Source organism: Periophthalmus magnuspinnatus, chromosome 5 (genome assembly GCF_009829125.3).
Source record: "Periophthalmus magnuspinnatus isolate fPerMag1 chromosome 5, fPerMag1.2.pri, whole genome shotgun sequence".
NCBI lineage: Eukaryota > Metazoa > Chordata > Actinopteri > Gobiiformes > Gobiidae > Periophthalmus > Periophthalmus magnuspinnatus.
Window position 1 is genome coordinate 29,516,728 of NC_047130.1, and position 19,032 is coordinate 29,535,759.

Here is a 19,032-nt window from a genome sequence, read left to right on the forward strand (position 1 = left end):
GGAAAGAACTGAATATTTAATATTGGTTGAAACTATTTAGCTATGAATATAAAGAAGACAATATGTTTACATTTTTATTTTACATAGAATGCACAATTACCATTTTGGTAAAAAAATATTACACTGATCAATAAGAAATATCTGACAATTTGTTTTTAATAAGGATTATACTCATTGAGAATTTTTTCATGTCACATCTAAGATTTTTGCACACAAATGTATTCATCTACTTTTCATCATTAGGTCACAAAGGTGGATCTGTTTTCATTTTTTGTTTTTCCCATTTCATCTGGATCTTTTTGGGACACCAAAAAAATTCCTCCCTTTTGTAAAAGTTGCGATAAGCATACTCAAGAAGATTTCTTCGCTGTTTCTTGTCGCGCACCGTAAAGAGGAAGTAGTTTAGTACACTGTCCTTGACTCTTTGAAGTTCTCCATTCACCAGAGTTTCCTCCAAGAAGAAACGGACCAGAGGAGCTTGGTAGTGAGTGAATCCCAAGGTTCCCAAACACTTCAGAATCCGGGTGATCCTCAGGTTGTTGTGAGTATTTCTGTCAAAATTTTATGAAAATATTAAGGACTCATTGTGTTAACATATGAAATAATCACCACTGGAGACAGTGTTAGCAGCATGTTTTCACTGAGCATCTGTGAATGCTGCTTGATTTAGGTCTGTTCTTGTCTGTGTCTTATTGCCAAAAAAAAAAAGGCATCTATTTTGGGGCCTGCTCTGATCTTAGGCCAAACGTTGAGTCCGTGGACACATAGAGCCTTCTGTGAAACAGGACTGAAATTTGGGACAAATTATCCACACAGAATAAGCATAATAACAGTCTTGGATCTAGTGTTTAGAGGCAATAAAGGTCTTGAATGAATAATCTGAGGATCTCGTCTTTACACATACTGCATTCTGTCTGTGCTTGAAGGAAATAACTTAAATAGTAGCAAGTAGTAAAATATTTCTGCACATATTTAGCTACAGATTAACACTGTATAGGGACAAAGTCCTCAGATTGTTTATAGATATAATATTTAGTTTGAAAGGTTAAAGAATGTTAAACTAGGGCTGTTACGCACCTCATAGTTTCATGATCCTGTCACAAAGTAAAGCCCGTGTGTAAAACTGAAGCAGATTTTTATAGTAATTATGCTGTTTGTCAGTTTAAAAAGACCTAAATCAAATCACATCTACCTCAGACGACAATGACAACGACAATGACAACACAATTTAAAATAAACATGTGTACACCATCTAGGGTTTAACAGGATTTTTATGGTATTTTTTCAGAATCTGCACAAGACCAGATCAGTATCCCACCTGTTTAGATTAGTGAATCGATCTTTCCAGTTCTGGGCTCTTTTCACTTCTCCAGTTTCCTCGTCACACAGCTCAATTCCGTAGAAATCCAACATGAGCTTGTATGATTCAAGCAGGTGTTTTTTTGCTGTTTCATTTTGGCAAAACTCCTATATGGGAATAAACATAAATGGTAATGTATGAATCCTGCGCTTTAACCACAGACTGTATAAAGGAAACCAGTGGATTGTTCAACATACCACAATTTCCTCTTTGGTGAGTGTGAAGGCCTCAGGATTTACTCCTGGCTCTTGTAAGGGAAACAACCTGTATACATTTTGAAATAATTGTAATCTTTCTTTACTATAGCCTTTTTTCCCAAATAGTAGGCCTAGTAGCCTGTGCTTACGTACCATTGAATATAGCTGTGGACAGACTCCAAAATATCGTAACTTCCTCTCCACAAAGTATGGAAATCACCTATGAATAAACCTGTGCAACACAAAGGTGAACTCTAGGCCTTTGAAGCAGTGAGGGAGTGGTGTTAAGATCTATACAAACCATCAGGTGAAGAGGGCCGCGCTCCAAGGTAGAAGTCCAAATTTGGGTGTTCATCCTTTTCAGAAAGAAGTCTCTGTTATTTGGGCTTTAACAGCACAGTTTTAATGCTGAAGTAGAAAATCAAAGGTTGCTTACTTTAGTTTTACTTTCTTGAAAACCCCAATGCCGACGAGGCTTGATCTGGACAGAAAAAATGAGTAAATTACTAAGAACACTGATAAATGACCCTGCTGTTATGTAGTTCTGTTTTATTCACCGGATAGTCGCGTCTGTAGTTCTGCAGATCTCTGGCAGCTGCTTGAAATCTCTCAAAGTTGATCTGTTACAAAAGTTGAGTAAAGAATGAACCTGTTATTAGGCCTAAATGTTTCCTGGTTTAGGTTGACTCACCGACTGTCTGTTGGAGACTTTGTTAAATCTGTTGGTCCTCTCACTCTGTTCCTCTTGTACCATTTCCTCACTTTCTTCTTGAACTTTTTCCTCGCTGTCATCCGAGTCAGTGTCCCAGGTGGAGTCATATTCACAGGTCAGGGGGTGCTCAGGCGGTCTGTATCTGCGCACAGAGCTGTGGTCCTGCGTCAGTGCGCGCGGACTGTCCTGTGCGCGCGGACTGTCCTGTGCGCGCGGACCGTCCTGTGCGCCCGGACGGTCTTGTGCGCGCGGACTGACCTGTGCGCGCGGACCGTCCTGTGCGCGCGGTCGGTCTTGTGCGCGCGGACTGACCTGTGCGCGCGGACCGTCCTGTGCGCCCGGACGGTCTTGTGCGCGCGGACTGACCTGTGCGCGCGGACCGTCCTGTGCGCGCGGTCGGTCTTGTGCGCGCGGTCCGTTCTGTGCGCGCGGACGGTCTTGTGCGCGCGGTCCGTCCTGTGCGCGCGGTCCGTTCTGTGCGCGGGGGGTGCTGGTCTCCTCGGAGCTCTCGTCATCGGTGAAGAAGTCGACCTCAGAGGAAAAGGTATTTTTCTCTTCATCAGATTCATTTTGATCACGGTGTTTAAACCAGTATCGTATCGCTAAAAGTGGAACGAATCCCAAAAAAACTTTGACCCAATAGAACCACGGCCAAGAGGAAACATGTTTAACTCCGTCCAGAAAGGAGCGGCTCCTCGCCCACCTCCACATCCTCAACAAAAAGAGTCTGAAACGACGATAACACAACAGCACAACCATCGACAAAGTCGAACAAGTCAGACACTTGTTTCACTTTCACTTCTCTGTTGGAACGCCCTTTGGACACGTTTGAGTGGAAACGAAACCTAACAGCAAACTAGACCCAGGTCACATCAAACTAGACCCAGGTCACAGGTTAAAGGTCATCTGTGTCATTGGGCTGGGTCACACATGGACCTGATCCTCAGACCTGAGCTGCTGTTAAACAGACTCTGTGCCTTTACCTGGAGTCAGGAACCAAAACTGGACAAAACCTCAAATCTGACAAAATGTGTGACTGAAGTGTTTATGTGAGACATCCCAGGTGAAAAGGGAAAAAATATCTTCAATTTAGACATATCAGCTTCTGTAAGAAAATGTAGCTCAACTTTTCATCATGTAGAATGTTTTCATCTAAAATAAAGCTACACACAGACAGATACAGATAGGTCTATATTTATGATTAAACTCTTTTATGTACAAAAATGACTCCGAAAGACATTGTTCCCAATTAACCTTTATTATGAAAGTGTATGAAACAGTTTTAAAATAGAGTTGTCTTAAATAAACACTTTAGGTGGGATAAAATGTTATAATAATCTAGAGAGATTCTTAAAATGTAACTTCAGAGGTCAGTGGCGGAGTGGTAACCAGGACACACGGGAGGGAGGCTGGGGGCCTGTGGGGGCCTGTGGGGGCCTGTGGGGGCCTGTGGGGGCCTGTGGGGGCCTGTGGGGGCCTGTGGGGGCCGAGGGTTTGTTTGATGCCAGACCAGAGATGGCAGAGTGTTAGGGTTGGATCCCTCTCGGTCGGCACAAAGCGGCTCTGTAGCGGCTCCGTTATGGCTCTTAGAGGAGTCAGGGGCCGGCCCCTCTGTGCGTTGCCTCGTTTCTTTCTTCTGTTTTCATCAGGGGCCAAAAAGCTTTGTCAAATCGTCTGTGTATTCCCATAAAGCACAAAACCTCTGAAAAGTTCCTCCAGCGCATACTGATATGTCAGAGCACAGGTAACTTCAACTAAACACTTCCTGTGGCCCTTTCAAAATAAATACATAAAAAAAAAAAAAACATCTGTATCACAAACTGCAGAATGGACCTTTGTGAAAACGTTTAAAATAACTATGCTCAAACTGCACAAAACACAAAAAGCCGTCCTGCCCAGAGCATCAGTGAGTTGAGATGATTTTTAGCTGTAAATTAACGGTTTAAATTGAGCAGTAAACGATTTAACAGAACATGTAAAAGAAGAGCACAGGACAGCTGTTTGTTGCATAGATTTAAGCAAATAGACCAAGATGAGATCTCACCAGCTTACCGTAATAAGACTAATATCTGGCAAAAAAATAAATCAATAAACTGCAGTAGAACACAGGAATTTATGTCATTTTCAAACTTATTCACAAAAAAACAGTTGGATAATGTTGAAGGAGAGCAGGAGGTGATGGACCAGTCTGTGACAAACTCCAGTAGGTTTCACAGCTGCACTTCACCTTCGTCTGTGGAGGAACATAACAAAGTACAAGCACTAAAGTACAGTATCTAAAGTGAATTATTAGGTTTTAATTTTACAGTGGATACTTTTTACTTTGGCTTCACTACATTTGAGAGCAGTATCTGTACTTTCTACTCCACTCCATAAATTACAATTAGAAATATATAATAACAAAAAAAAAAAATAAACACACAAAAAATATACACATGAAATTACAAACACATACCTCGGTGGTTGACCAAAATTTAGGAGGTAGAATGAGCTTTTAAATACACTTTGAATAACTTAATTGTAGCTTTAATACTCTTTGCAGACACGCCGCACTTGTGTTTATAAAGCAGGTGTGCGTCGCTATCAAGTGTTCGAGCGGAACCAAACGAAACAACAACAGTTCCTACCTGACTACCAAAATAAAACACTAAAATATTGTAACGTTATTCTAACATTACTGAAATAAAAGATAAGTCAAAATGATGGCAATAAAAAAAAAAATTTGAGACCTGCTGAAAAGACTTACACTTATTATTAGCTCATTTAATTTGAGTTAATGTCCCAACTTTGAGCAGACCAAATACAAATCAAAAAAACAAAACAGCTTGAAAAATTTAGGAATCAGTTGAATCACTTAAATTCAGCTAAATTATATATCAAAATCACTACATTTGATGCTAATAGTTTTTAAAATCTCTGCAAAATTACTTTTTATTGTTATAGTACATTTTTACTTTACTACTTTAATACTTTAACTTAAATAGATTTTTTTTTCCCTTGAGTACTATTTTGCTCTTATATTTGTACTTTTACTTTTTTACTTTAGTAACAAAATTAAGTACTTCATCCACCTCTGTGTATCATGAACTCTTAACAATTTCATATGAGCCCATTATGGACAAAAACAGAACAAAAAACAGGTACATTTATTTTTAATTGACTTGTGGACAGTTGAGATTTGACTGTAGTTGTCTGTTTTATCCTTCAGTCGTCCTGGTCTGATCCATGATAAAAGTAAAATGTTAAATCTGTCATGTGAGTTCAGAACTGAAGAAGCAGCTTGGACGAGCAGCGAAACGTCTTCACTCCTACAACTTTTTGTCCAGCTGACAGATTTTACATTTTGCTTTTACTCTTAATTTAGTTGTAAATGAACTCAACTTGTGGATCCTCTCTCCTCCTCAACGTAAAACCAAATATCCAAAATACATGTACATTTATTAAACAGGTTGACTCCTCAATTATCAACATGACTCAGTATTTTCTCATCGACCGCTCTGCCTTTACGTTACAGTTTGTTTGACAACACCAGTGACATGGGTTTAAAATGACAGCGCACATCATGAGGGCACATTTTCCTCAAACATTGTAGTAGATTGAGACTTTATGATGTCTGTAATGGCACCCTTTATCTCCACAGTGTCACCCTCTGCTATCAGATTTAGAGCGTTGTGTTTGCATTTCTCCGCCTCATTCTCTCCCAATGAGACACACAGGCACTGAAGTATCTGTTCTCGGAGGACATCCTGCTCTTAATGTCTTCCTGCACTATACAGCTGTCCGGTTGAGCTGAGAGATGAGCTCAGCATCAGATCGACAGCAGTGATAACAAACGCTGTTTTGCTCTTCATTTTACTTGTGTTCATTTGTATTAAATATAATGTTGAGGATTTGACCCTGCAGAGTTAATGTAGCCTACTGTTTTCAATGTACATTTAGGTGTGTTTTAAAAGGTTATTTATTCAAAACCAGGAGGAGTTCAAGTATCTCGGGGTCTTGTTCACAAGTGTGGGAAGGATGGAGCGTGAGATTGACAGTTGGACAGTGGTGCGGTCACTGTATTCGTCTGTTGTGGTAAAGAAGGAGCTCTCAATTTACCGGTCAATCCTCCTCCAGTTCCTGCCCTCACCCACGTCAAGAGGAGCAGCTGAGGTGGCTCGGGCATCTGCTCAGAATGCCACCTGGACGCCTCCCTGGTGAGGTGTTCCGGGCATGTCCCACCGGAACAAGGCCCAGGGGAAGACCCAGGACACGCTGGAGGGACCTGGGAACGCCTTGGGGTCCCACTGGAGGACGTGTCTGGGGTGAGGGAAGTCTGGGAGTCCGTGCTTAGACTGCTGCCCCCGTGATAAGAGGAAGAAAATGGATGGATGGACACTTTATAACATTTATTAGGAAACAATAAATGTACACTCAAAGCGACACTCAAAGTACTGTGTCTCTTCTTCTGCACCATCCTGCTCCATCATCCTGAATGTTTCTGATGTTTAGTCCTTGGACAGTGGTGACATTGCCTTAAAGAGTGTTCAAATGCATCTCTGTTGTACCTTCTGGCATTCATACACCTCATAACTCTAGTTAATGACAGATCGTTTCTACTTACTTTCTACAAAAACAGGGCTTTTAATAAGCTCTCACAGAAAGGAGCAGAGATTGTAACTCCTCCTCACACTGTATCGAGTGCACAGTCAATCACAGTTGATCATGTTGTGATTTTATAACAATTGGGGGAAACTTGTCTACAAGAAGAAGCTGTCACCAGGCGTCTTTGTGTTGAATGAGGAACATTTGGAAAGTTCAAGTTTAAGTTGTATAAAACTGTGAATAATAAAGGTCAACTGCCACTTCACAATGTCTTGGTGTAATAACTTCACAAAGCAGCTTGGGTTCAGTTCTGCAGATATTCTAGTTCTGTTTCACTCAGAGAATGCTTTATCTGTGCTGCTTTGGAAAACAATCTACACAGAAGTCGACTTAAAAGAGCAAAACTACACTGAAAAAATGGTCTGAGAGGGACAGCTCAAACTGCAACCACAAATCTGACAACAATAACATGACTTATTTATGATTCTCTGTCCAACATGTTTAAATCTTATAAAGGCAGTTTGTGGCTGATGTGAAATCTGCATCTGTTAATCTGAGAAATGACTTTGTTATGTTATTTGCAGTTCTGCTCCCTCGGGAGCAGAACTGCAAGAGCTTTGGAGATAAGATTTTTCAAAGATTTTAGCCGGAGCCTTATTGTATTTGTACAATTTTGAGGAAAAAAATAAATCTGCATTAAACAATAATGTATAAACAATCGAGTGGTATTGAATGTTTGATTTTATTGAGCTCTAATGTTGGGTAAAGACCACAAGAAAAAAATACTGAAAGACGCCGCAGTAGCACCAATTCAAAAACTGGTTTACATTGCACCAAAAGGAGCTCGACCCAGAAAAATGTCATCGCAGACAAATGAAATTTAGCGTCAAAAACATGTCACAAACATTGTTGGATTTAAATGGACCAAGTGAAGTGTGGATGTTCTTCAGACTGAGGCGGCGTCACCAGGACAGATCTGGGGTCAGTTATTCAAAGAAATGACATTAGTCCCAGGATGTGGTCATGGTCACGTGGCTGGATATGGACGGAATCAATAAAGTGTTTGTGTTTTGACATCTGGACATAATGATAAGTGACTCTCCAGCGCCCCCTGCAAAGTTAAAATGGGATATACGTTTGTTTGTTGGTCATAGACTAATGAAATTTGGTACACACCCCCTTAATATGATTCTGAACGAAAAGGCAAATGAAGACCCTACGTCCATATTTGCATGGCCACGCCTCAAAAAAGTCAAGTTGAAGTAGAAAAAATGAGTTTGTCCTAATAAAATCTGGTACGCTTAGTCTTTATGAGACTCTGTAAAAAAAATTCTAAGGGGACGACCCCCGACCTGCAACGTGAAGACGGCTGTTTTAAATCAAAATATGCAGATGTACAAAATCTAGACCTCGGGTTTTTATCCGACTCCAAACTGAGGCAGCATCATCAGGACATATCTGGGGTCAAAAGTTGTTAAAAAAAAATTAACATAAGCTTTTGAAAACACCATCAGATACAGACAAACCCAATGTAGCATTTGTGTGTTTTGATGAACTGGAAAAAATCATGTGTGGATTAAAACTGAGTCTGTCCAGTGCCCCCTGCACAGATACAATGTGCTGGAAACATTTATTTTCAACATGACACTGAAGACAACTCCAGCCTGGGTTCTCAGGCCGCTCTTCACTGAAGCAGGCCCTCCTCTGGTCACATGGGCTGTGAGGGCCCTTGACCGCTCCTTACAGCTCTAATTTACTTTAAAAAGGACATTTGATATTGTATATGTAATGGTTAAGAAAGTTGCATGACATAAAAAAAATAAGGGTAATTTAAAGGGGTAATAAAAGATTAATTATCATGATCAGGCAACATAAGATAAATGTGCATTTAGTCTGAGCACATTTCACCAACATGAAAAAAATATGTTTGTGTCGTGAAATGAATGTGATAAAGGCTGTGCAGCTTTCAGTATTATTTATTTATGTATTTATTTATTTATATGCAAATTCTGTAACTTTTTCAGTGTATATGTCAAGTTGGAAAAGTCTTTATGGTTCCCTACATCCACCTCGTGTCTATGTTTTATTGGTGCTGAAGTGTAAAATGTGTCAAACAGTTCATTTTAGGCCTGATGATCTGTGACACGGGCTCCTGGGTGAGTCTCACTCCTCACAGACCCAGATTGGTTCCTTCTAATCACTTTGTCCTGGGTCTGTGTCCAGGACAAGTTTTACTCTCATAAATGTTTCGTAGAGTTTCACACGTCAGGTCTAATGTGATTGTTGTGCGTCCTGGCGCGCGCTGGGCTCAGGTTGCCTTAAGTGACGCAGACACGCCACTGCGCCACTCCAGCCCACCGCGCGCTAATTGCACTGTCTTCTGTTTCAGCAGCGGGAGCAGCTGTAATCCAAGCAGAGCCCCGGGACATAAAGTGATAGAGATGAATGTGGAGCGTCCCAGATGCGCCGCTATCCCGTGAACCTGTGCTCCACGCGCGTCCCGGGGCTGAGGATGAGGACGCACAACATCAGGACAGTGTGTCTCATCGTGTCTATGGTCTTTTACCTGCTCATAGGGGCCGCGGTGTTCGCTGCGCTGGAGTCCGAGAGGGAGAGCTCCAGGAAGAAGGCGGTGGAGCAGAAACTGAAGGAGATGAAGGAGAAGTTCGGCTTCACGGACAGTGACTTCACTCAGATCGAGACCGTGGCGCTTCGGTCTGAGCCGCACCGCGCGGGCCGCCAGTGGAAGTTTGCAGGAGCTTTTTACTTTGCCATAACAGTCATCACCACAATAGGCAAGTATCCTGCGCACAAACTCTGTGGAAGAGTGCACCTGAACAGGTTATAGTTCTGATGTAGCAGTTATTTCTCCTTCCTTGGAGTTGGTCTAGATGTTTCTTTGAGTCAGTTTTCAGGTGGAGTAGGTTATGTAGGACTTCAGAAACATGGCCCCAGACATAAAGTAGACCTGTTCAAATACAGACACTACACTTTTACTGACAACAATTATTGCCATGTATTTTAGTTGAACCTACAAACACACAGGATCATCAGGGCTGTTTTCATTTGATATTTTTGGGTCTCAAAATAATGATCCAATCAGAGAGCAGAATGGGCCTCAGGTGAGTCTCTCCTGCCTAAATGATGCTGGAAATAAACTTAAAAAACCTCTGATCTGAATCCTAACTGCCCAAACCCCAGCGACTGCAGCCTGTCATGACTCAGTACTAGTGCAGCCTCTGCAGCTCAGTGAGTGAATCTGGAGGGTCTGAGTTTGGAGATATGGTCTGTCTGTGTACTGAGGAGGAGAAAAAGTTGGACATGCTGTTAATATGCAGGATAAAGCACTGGAAACCCAGGTTAATTTGTGGTTGTATTAGTTTACCTTTTTGAAATAAGTCAGAGCACAGGTTCTCGTCCTTGAGCACACAGGTGTGGACACAGGTGTAATTTTTACATGGATGTGGATGTGAGAGATTTAGATTTATGTGCACAGTGCATATTAATAAGTATGAGGTGGAGGAGTCTGTCCACTGCGTCGCCTGAGCCAGCTGCTCTGTTCAGGTCCTTTTCTGACACTTGAGGTCTGACGATCACCACATATTCATCAGTTTATTCCAGGTTTAGTATCACTACTAGACTAATACAATTTCAACCATTTTGAAGTTAACACTGAATGTATCAGTCAGAGCAGCACATTGGAGGTAGAACACTTGTGCAGATACTATTTTTATACAGTTTTTAGTTTACAGTAAATTGATCTACTGAAACACACAATAATATTCATACAGTAGATGGTGATGTTGACTCCAGCGTCTGCAGTGTTCTGTTTCATGCCAGGGTGTGTTTCACAGCAGGATTTATTTTTAAACTGCTTTTTAACACATTGATTGTTGAAATAGGACATTTTCTGACCTTGTGTTGGACCAGTTGCCTGTTCAGTCACACTTGATCAATGCCAAAAGCCAGAGCCATATGCATAATAGATTAGTGAGGACCAATTAGCCGTGGAAACGTCTTAAGGAGCCATTAAGAGCCTATAATGTTTGCACATTACACACATTGGCAAACACCAAGTCTTTATGATTAGATTTGATGGCTTTGACAAAAAGGATCAGAGCACAATAATAATAATAAAACCTTAAACATGTTAAGACCTGAATGTACATAAAATGCATTATACAAACAGCTGTTATTTCTACAGTTAATGTTCATCTCTAACCTTATAAATGAAATGTAACGCTGAAATCTGGAAAGTCAGTGCCCTTTTCTGAATAAAGTCACACTGCTGTTTGCAAGAAAACTCTGATAGAAGACTGTGCTGTTTATTTGAGACTCATTAAAGTTAGAAGTGCTCTGTTTCTGCTTATTCTTCCATTTAATCTTATTGTAATTTACTTCTTATCGCACTTATTTAAAGCGACTGTATTAATGACACATTGCCAAACAAATAAAGGTAAGTAAGTAAGTTAATTTATTTTAATTGTTTGAAAATGTATGTAGTAAAAACAGGCACAGAGTAAACCAGTCAAAAAATGTGTGTTTATTTTATACTAGTACCCACTATCATATACTGTAGAGCAAATAATACAAAATAAAGTGTATGTACAGTACAATAGACATGGATGTTACTTTGTTTTCATCATTAGTGTCTCATTACTGAAATGGACTCTAGTATCTTTTACATCCTGCCGTCTCACACCGCCCGACATAACCCAGCTCTTTGTCTCTTTCTTTCACAGGTTATGGCCACACTGCTCCGTGCACCGATGCAGGAAAAGCCTTCTGCATGTTCTACGCCATTTTGGGCATCCCTTTGACCCTAGTGATGTTCCAGAGTGTGGGTGAGCGCATCAACACCTGCGTGCGGTTTGTATTCAGTCGGGTTAAGCATAGACTCGGCCTGCAGAAGACGGACGTGTCTATGTGTAACATGGTCCTCGTGGGTCTCCTCTCCTGCGCTTGCACACTTTGTATAGGAGCAGCTGCCTTCTCTCACTTTGAAGGCTGGTCTTTCTTCAATGCATACTACTACTGCTTCATTACTTTAACTACTATTGGGTTTGGGGATTTTGTCGCTCTGCAAGAGAAGGACGCTCTGCAGAAGAGATACCCGTATGTTTTATTCTGTTTTACTTACATTCTAGTTGGGTTGACAGTTATAGGAGCTTTTCTCAATCTAATCGTTTTGAGGTTTTTAGCCATCAGCATTGAGGAGGATGTAAGCAGTGAAAATCAAAGTTCTGAGCCCAAAGATACACGCGATGGTCCAGAGTCAGAGGCACAGACCCAGAATTTGCAGTGTAAGGAGGACAGTTTCCATAATTGTAACCTGAGTCCTCCATTGGAGACGAGCTTGAGTTGTGTGAACCTTCTCCCACCTTCCCCCACCAATGAGAAGATCCAGGTCCCATCCCACAGAAAGATCGACTTTAAAAATCCAGCTCTAAAACTTCTATGTTCCTGCCTGTGCTGTGATGCTGATTATTATAGCCCCGCCCACTTTGACCCCGATGAAATGGGAGGACACTGTAACCCTGTCTTCTACAACTCTATCTCCTACAGAGTGGACCAGGTCTTAAGTGGAACCTCATCGTCTCAAAACTCTCCCTGTAGCTGCACATTGTTCCATCAACACCTCAGGAGAAGGTCATCCATCTGACGCTGAGATGAAACATGTTTTATTTTGTGAGTGTGTTGTAATTCAGACACATTTAAAGGTATGTCTCTAAATAGTGTTTTTGGACTGGTGTAGCAGGGTAATCCTGTGGTCACTGTGGGTGTTCATGGGATTGTAGGACACAAATGAATTTGAATGCAATATCCAACTTTAGGTTTATGAACGGACACTGAGTCCACTGAGAAAGAGCCAGTTATGAAAGTTTTCTGTTCTGACAAAGACCATGAATATGTTATTGCTCACAATATTTATTTAAATAAAATCTGAAGTAGCCTCCAATGCAGTAACTTTTGATTTCATTTTCTGTGTTGAATGAGTGTAAGTATTGTTGACAAAAGCACTTTATCATAAATAATCTGATGCTATGTGCCTCATAAAATTGTAATATTGTGTGTATCACACAGAAGTGGAACATAACAAAGTATAAGTACTAAAGTACAAATTTAGGTATCTGTACTTTACTTAAGTACATTTGAATGTGGATACTTTTACTTCACTACATTTAAGAGAAGGCGTCTGTACTTTCTACTCCATTACATTTTTGAAGTGCACTGAAAAGTAAAAGTATTTTTGTAATAGTTTGAGACCTGCTGAACAGTCTTTAGTATGTTCATAGTTTGAGCAAACAAAAATATACAAATAAAAACACAATGTTCATGTGATACTTTTACTTTTACTTGAGTATTTTTTGCTCTAGTATCTGTACATTTATTCAAGCCACAACATTGAATACTTCTTCCAGCACTGACCATAACTGAATAAAGTTCTGTTTAAACTGCCACACTGAGTTTGTTTTCATTTACATTAATTAACCATAATACAGAATGACCTTTGATCTAAACGTCATTTTAAACACATCTTCTTGTCAGTCTCTGCTCTTTATAAACTTTGTGACACATTTGAATCTCTAGTGGTCAACAGTGGCCCTCAGTTAAAGTGGTTCTTTCTTTTAATCAGATGAGAAATGATCTGACGTGAGAACTGTGGCTTTCCTGAGACTGCCAATTAACCAGAAGAGCCATATTGATTCAGTAAGCACAGGGCTCAGAGTCCCTCGAGTGTGGCTCAGAGTCAAATGACCAAAAGAACAAAGATCTGACCACTTGACTGCTGCCAATTTCCCAATTTGCCTCATTTGAATTTCCATTTTTTCTTCTCCCCTGTTAATATTTCAGTAATGTGCTTATGGCCTTTGCTCTAGTCCTTCACTCTGCTGTGACTTCCATTTGATCACATGCACTCTTTAAAATGACCACTTGGGGGCACCATTGCACTGTGCATAAATGGTTGAATTAGGGCAGGAGAGATGCATTACTGCTGTGGTAAATGTCCCCTAGAGACTGACTGGCATAATGTAAATATTAAGCATGATAAATACAAATGGATCCTAATTCATCTGCTGTGGGCTTCAGTCAGGGTATAACTTTGACAGTTGAGATACAATCTAAGCCCAGTATTTTCTGACATGTTGTTGACTTCAATTTTGGCATTAATTGATATTTTATAGATCCTATACGACCAAGAAATTGACTCTTGTGAGCTTTAAACCATGTTATAATGCTGTTACCTCATCAAAAACAGCTGTGTCTTGTTCCACTCACACATGTTTAGGCTTTATTACCCTTTATAATTATTAGTCTGCATCTTCAAAGCTCAAAATGCTGTTCAACTTTGTGATGTCATGTGTTTTCAAGTTTCATTTTTAGTCCAGTAGAGATTGGCTGAAATCATCCAAATGATTCTAGTGAAGATATATGGAGTTTAAAAACACTTCCTGTATCACCGTATGACATCACAAGGTGGAACAGAGCGTTTTCAGCGTGAGTTTCAGCCTAAATCTTCAGGGTTTGTGAGTTAAACATGTGTGAATGAAACAAAACACAACTCCAGGTCTGTTTGCCATGAAGAAACGTTATTTTTGCTTGTTACTATAAATAGTGTAAAATGAGTTTTGAATATACAATTAAAACCTTGTCTTTTTCATATTTCTCACAAGGGGAACATGAACTCTGCCGTCTTGAAGATTTCAGAGAGATGTCACGAGCATCTAACCCACAATCAAAAAGATGTGGATGTGAAATCTCAAATTGCTGCTTCTAAACAAGTTCAACATAGATCAAGCGTGATAGTTCCTGCTGTAAACTTACATCTTTATATCATTTATTTTATTTACTTATTAATTTGACTGAGACAGAGCATGTCAATGAACAGACGTGATACAACATGAATGTAAACACACTGGATTATAGCCAAAGGATCATTTCCATCAGTTGTCGCAAGGGCTGGGGTCACAAAAGGGCCAAAATTAAAACTGCACATTATACTCATTGCACACTACACCCATTGCACATTAAACTCTTTGCACATTACACTCATTGCACACTACACTCATTGCACATTCCACTCATTGCACATCCCACTCATTGCACATCATCCTCACTGCACATTCCACACATTGCACAGTTCTCTTAATTGCACATTACACTCATTGCACATTAAACTCTTTGCACATTACACTCATTGCACACTACACTCATTGCACATTACGTTCATTGCACATCCCATTGCACATTACACTCTTTACACAGCTCTCATTATTGCACCACACAAAATATTGCACATTACACTCATTGCACAGTTCCCTTAATTGCACATTACACTCATTGCACACTACACTAATTGCACAGCTTCCATTATTGCACCACACAAATTATTGCACATTCCTCATTATTTGTTTGGTCCATTCAAGACAATTACATTTTGCACACATCTTCTTCATATTTTACCCAAACACGCAACACATCAAAAAAAGTTCAAATCACATTGTCTCTTTAGATGATGCCTGTTTTCCATTTGATCTTTAAAAAGCCTGTACGCGGGACATTCACATAAACCTTTTAAAACCACATATGGCGTGAATATGTGAGTGCAGAGGCAAACAATGAACCTGCTGCCTCCGTGCCTTGAAAAGATCACTATTTTGAGTTTTGAAAGCTTGTGTCTCATTTGCATAATCACTCCATTAATATTCACTTTATTCTGTTGTGACGCCTCAGATGCCTCTTCAGATCTCTTACTGTGACTGGCAAAAGTATGGAAAATTATCCGTGCGACACAGAGAAGTCGAAAATGATGGCGTCAAATGAATTGGACATGGCATATGAATAGCTTCACTCCCACGCAAAAGAGATTTTTAAGATGTCTTTGTACTTTAGGGCTATGAAAGAATGAAAGACAGCCTCAACATGAGTCATTGGAAATATTAAAGGGGCTGTACCACATTTTATTTTCATCTAATAAAGTAAGATCTGTTTTGGCCCAGCACAGCACAGGTAGATCAGGTCTAAGGGTCACCATGGTGAGCCGGCTGCGTCTATTTCACCATTGCATGAACCAGGAAATAGCACTTGTCTGCTGTTAGCATGCTAGTTGCTGTTAAAACAAACATAATGGCACGGTAAAAAGTAGGATGCTAGAAATGCACCAGGAAAATGAGGAATAACTGTGGACAACTGCAAACCGTTAAGAAAGAAGTCCTGGTTTAGTCCTGTTTGACTCCTGGTTTAGTCCCGTTTTAGTCCTGTTTTAGTCCTAGTTTAGTCCTGGTTTAGTCCTGTGTTAGTCCAGTTTAGTCCTGGTTTAGTCTTTGTGTAGTCCTGGTTTAGTCCTGTGTTAGTCCTGGTTTAGTCTTTGTGTAGTCTTGGTTTAGTCCCGGTTTAGTTCTGCGTTAGTCCTGGTTTAGTCCTGCTTTCGTCCTGGTTTAGTCCTTGTGTAGTCCTGGTTTAGTCCTAGTTTAGTCCCGGTTTAGTCCTGGTTTAATCCTGGTTTAGTCCTGGTATAGTCCCGTTTTAGTCCTGGTTTCGACCTGGTTTAGTCCTTTTGTAGTCCTGATTTAGTCCTGGTATAGTCCTGATTTAGTCCTGTTTTAGTCTCTGGTTTAGTCCTGTTTTTGTCCTGGTTTAGTCCTAGTTTAGTCCTGTTTTAGTCCTGCTTTAATCCTGGTTTAGTCCTAGTTTAGTCCTGGTTTAGTCCTGTTTTAGTCCTGTGTTAGTCCAGTTTAGTCCTGGTTTAGTCTTTGTGTAGTCCTGGTTTAGTCCTGTGTTAGTCCTGGTTTAGTCTTTGTGTAGTCTTGGTTTAGTCCCGGTTTAGTTCTGCGTTAGTCCTGGTTTAGTCCTGCTTTCGTCCTGGTTTAGTCCTTGTGTAGTCCTGGTTTAGTCCTAGTTTAGTCCCGGTTTAGTCCTGGTTTAATCCTGGTTTAGTCCTGGTATAGTCCCGTTTTAGTCCTGGTTTCGACCTGGTTTAGTCCTTTTGTAGTCCTGATTTAGTCCTGGTATAGTCCTGATTTAGTCCTGTTTTAGTCTCTGGTTTAGTCCTGTTTTTGTCCTGGTTTAGTCCTAGTTTAGTCCTGTTTTAGTCCTGGTTTAGTCCTGCTTTAATCCTGGTTTAGTCCTAGTTTAGTCCTAGTTTAGTCCTGGTTTAGTCCTGTTTTAGTCCTGTTTTAGTCCTGGCTCTGGACAACAGCAGCACTCTGTTAGCATGCTAGTTGCTGTTAAAACATAATGGCAAAACTCTCATCTGTCCTCTGAAAATTGGGAATTGCGATAATAAACTGATCACGGTAAAAAAGTAGGATACTTGAAATGTGCCAGGAAAATGAGGAATAAGTGTGGACGCAAACCATTAAGAAAAGAGCTGCTAAGAAAGAAAGAAAGAAAAAAGAAAGAAAGAAAGAAAGAAGATGAAGCGACTTTAAATAAATGATATTATAGTCAAAGTGCTGTAGCTAAGGTTTATGCAGCATGTGTGTATGTGTGTGTGTGTGGGTATGTGTGTGTGTGTGTCGCTCCTATAGAACGTATCAAATGTCAAAAGTGGATGGATCGTGTTTCCCAGGTGGAGCTGTTCAAGGAAACTCATCTTGGGTATCAGGTTTCCAGGAAAAAAGTTTTCAAGAATTTTAATGTATGAAAATGCTGTTGTTTAAAACAGACTTTAAAAATTTGCAGAAAGTAAAGCAAAGCAAGTTTATTTGTACAGCACAATTCGTACACAAGGTAAAGTGTTTTACAGAATAAGAAAGACATTAAAATCACACAAATCAAAACATAAATAATCACAAATAATCATCATAAAATTAACATTAAAGGAGAAAAGTGCAGAATAAAACCCTTTCAGTCATAACAGTCTAAACATAACCGTTTGAGTTTGGATTTAAACATTGTCAAAGTCGAGGCCTGAGTCACATCTTCAGCAAGAATGTTCCAGGTTTTAGCTGCAGAAAACTGAAATGCTGATTGTCCTGGTTTAGTCCTATTTTAGCCCAGTTTTAGCCCTGGTTTCAGGGCCGGTCCAGCCTATAAACAGACTAAGCAGCGGCTTAGGGCCCCGCGGCCACCAGTGGGCCCCCAAGAGCCCATACATTTATATTGAAAATACTGATTGAAACGTTTTGGGTTTTTTTTCCTGAAAGCTAAACGGCGCTCGTTTAGTCTAAATATCCTTCTTAAACGATTAGATGTGTTTTATTTCTAGTAGATAAATATGTGCTTCCTGCATTTGTTTTTGAGTCGGGCAGTTGTGTGGACAGCTACGTGTCACCAGCGTGAAGGACCCCTCCCTCCAGGTGCACTCTGGGAGCACTGAGGCAGCAGAGGGACATTTGAATGAGTTTAGTTAGTGAAGTTCGGTTTATCTAAAGTTCGGGACAATGCATGAAGAGACCAGAGGAAGATCGTTTTGGGGACAGGACTTTTTAGAGACTCGAAATATGTCCCACTTTACATTAGTGGACCTGCAGATAAAACAGAGAGTGGATGTGTGTAAATTTGCAGACAGGACACACCTCAGAGGGACAGAGGACACACCTCAGAGGGACAGAGGGCAGAGGACACACCTCAGAGAGACAGAGGACACACCTCAGAGGGACAGAGGACACACCTCAGAGGGACAGCGGGTGAGTCCATTTATTACACTGTCTGTTTGAGGTTGTGTCTGATACTTTTGTCTCTTTGAATACTTGTCTCGTCCACTGAAATCACTGTAATTTGGTATAATTCAAATATAATGTATTTAGAAAGGCACCTGGCTTTAATATTTACCACCTCGTCTGCAGACTGCGCCCTGAGCTAACAGCTAACGGGCTAACAGCTAACGTGCCAAGTGCTAACGAGCTAACAGCTAACGGGCTAGCTGCTAACGGGCCAACAGCTAACGCGCCAAGTGCTAACGAGCTAACAGCTAACAGGCTAACTGCTAACGGGCTAACAGCTAACGCGCCAAGTGCTAACAAACTAACAGCTAACGGGCTAACTGCTAACGCGCCACTGTTAGCATCACAGTGAGTGTTGTGTGACTTTCACACATATGTTCTGCTGCTGTTCCTCTTTTTAAAGCTCTGAACTCGCTCTGTTCAGTCTCTAAATGTGTTTGTTATAATAAGTTACAGCACAAGCTAAATATCATCGCCCAACATTAGCATGCTGCTATTGTAAACACAAAC

The 19,032-nt window shown here is 40.6% G+C and overlaps 2 protein-coding genes across 2 annotated transcripts; one reads left to right on the forward strand and one right to left on the reverse strand.

Moving 5' to 3' along the window:
- Positions 1–81: 81 nt before the first annotated feature.
- On the reverse strand, positions 82–3,292 carry LOC117371119 (opioid growth factor receptor-like). The gene is made up of 8 exons (XM_033966736.2): positions 2,249–3,292; positions 2,115–2,177; positions 1,994–2,038; positions 1,859–1,913; positions 1,711–1,789; positions 1,558–1,624; positions 1,319–1,467; positions 82–551 (listed from the first exon to the last, which is right to left on the reverse strand). Exons 1-8 carry the CDS (start codon positions 3,026–3,028, stop codon positions 245–247), a joined length of 1,545 nt encoding a protein of 514 aa, XP_033822627.1. The 5' UTR covers positions 3,029–3,292; the 3' UTR covers positions 82–244.
- Positions 3,293–9,356: 6,064 nt separating this feature from the next.
- LOC117371604 (potassium channel subfamily K member 15-like) lies at positions 9,357–12,526 on the forward strand. Its single transcript, XM_033967304.1, has 4 exons — positions 9,357–9,648; positions 11,596–12,168; positions 12,298–12,428; positions 12,470–12,526. Exons 1-4 carry the CDS (start codon positions 9,366–9,368, stop codon positions 12,524–12,526), a joined length of 1,044 nt encoding a protein of 347 aa, XP_033823195.1. The 5' UTR covers positions 9,357–9,365.
- The last annotated feature ends 6,506 nt before the right edge of the window (positions 12,527–19,032 follow it).

Excerpts from the sequence above, each read along its gene's own strand:
- LOC117371604 (XM_033967304.1), top strand. The coding sequence starts at position 9,366 with ATGAGGACGCACAACATCAGGACAGTGTGTCTCATCGTGTCTATGGTC. Across the intron at positions 12,169-12,297 it reads TTTGCAGTGTAAGGAGGACA|CTCTAAAACTTCTATGTTCC; the intron begins GTTTCCATAATT and ends TTAAAAATCCAG. Across the intron at positions 12,429-12,469 it reads TCTCCTACAGAGTGGACCAG|CTGCACATTGTTCCATCAAC; the intron begins GTCTTAAGTGGA and ends CTCTCCCTGTAG.
- LOC117371119 (XM_033966736.2), bottom strand. The coding sequence starts at position 3,028 with ATGGTTGTGCTGTTGTGTTATCGTCGTTTCAGACTCTTTTTGTTGAGG. Across the intron at positions 1,790-1,858 it reads GCGGCCCTCTTCACCTGATG|GTTTATTCATAGGTGATTTC; the intron begins GTTTGTATAGAT and ends TGTGTTGCACAG. Across the intron at positions 552-1,318 it reads CGATTCACTAATCTAAACAG|AAATACTCACAACAACCTGA; the intron begins GTGGGATACTGA and ends AAATTTTGACAG.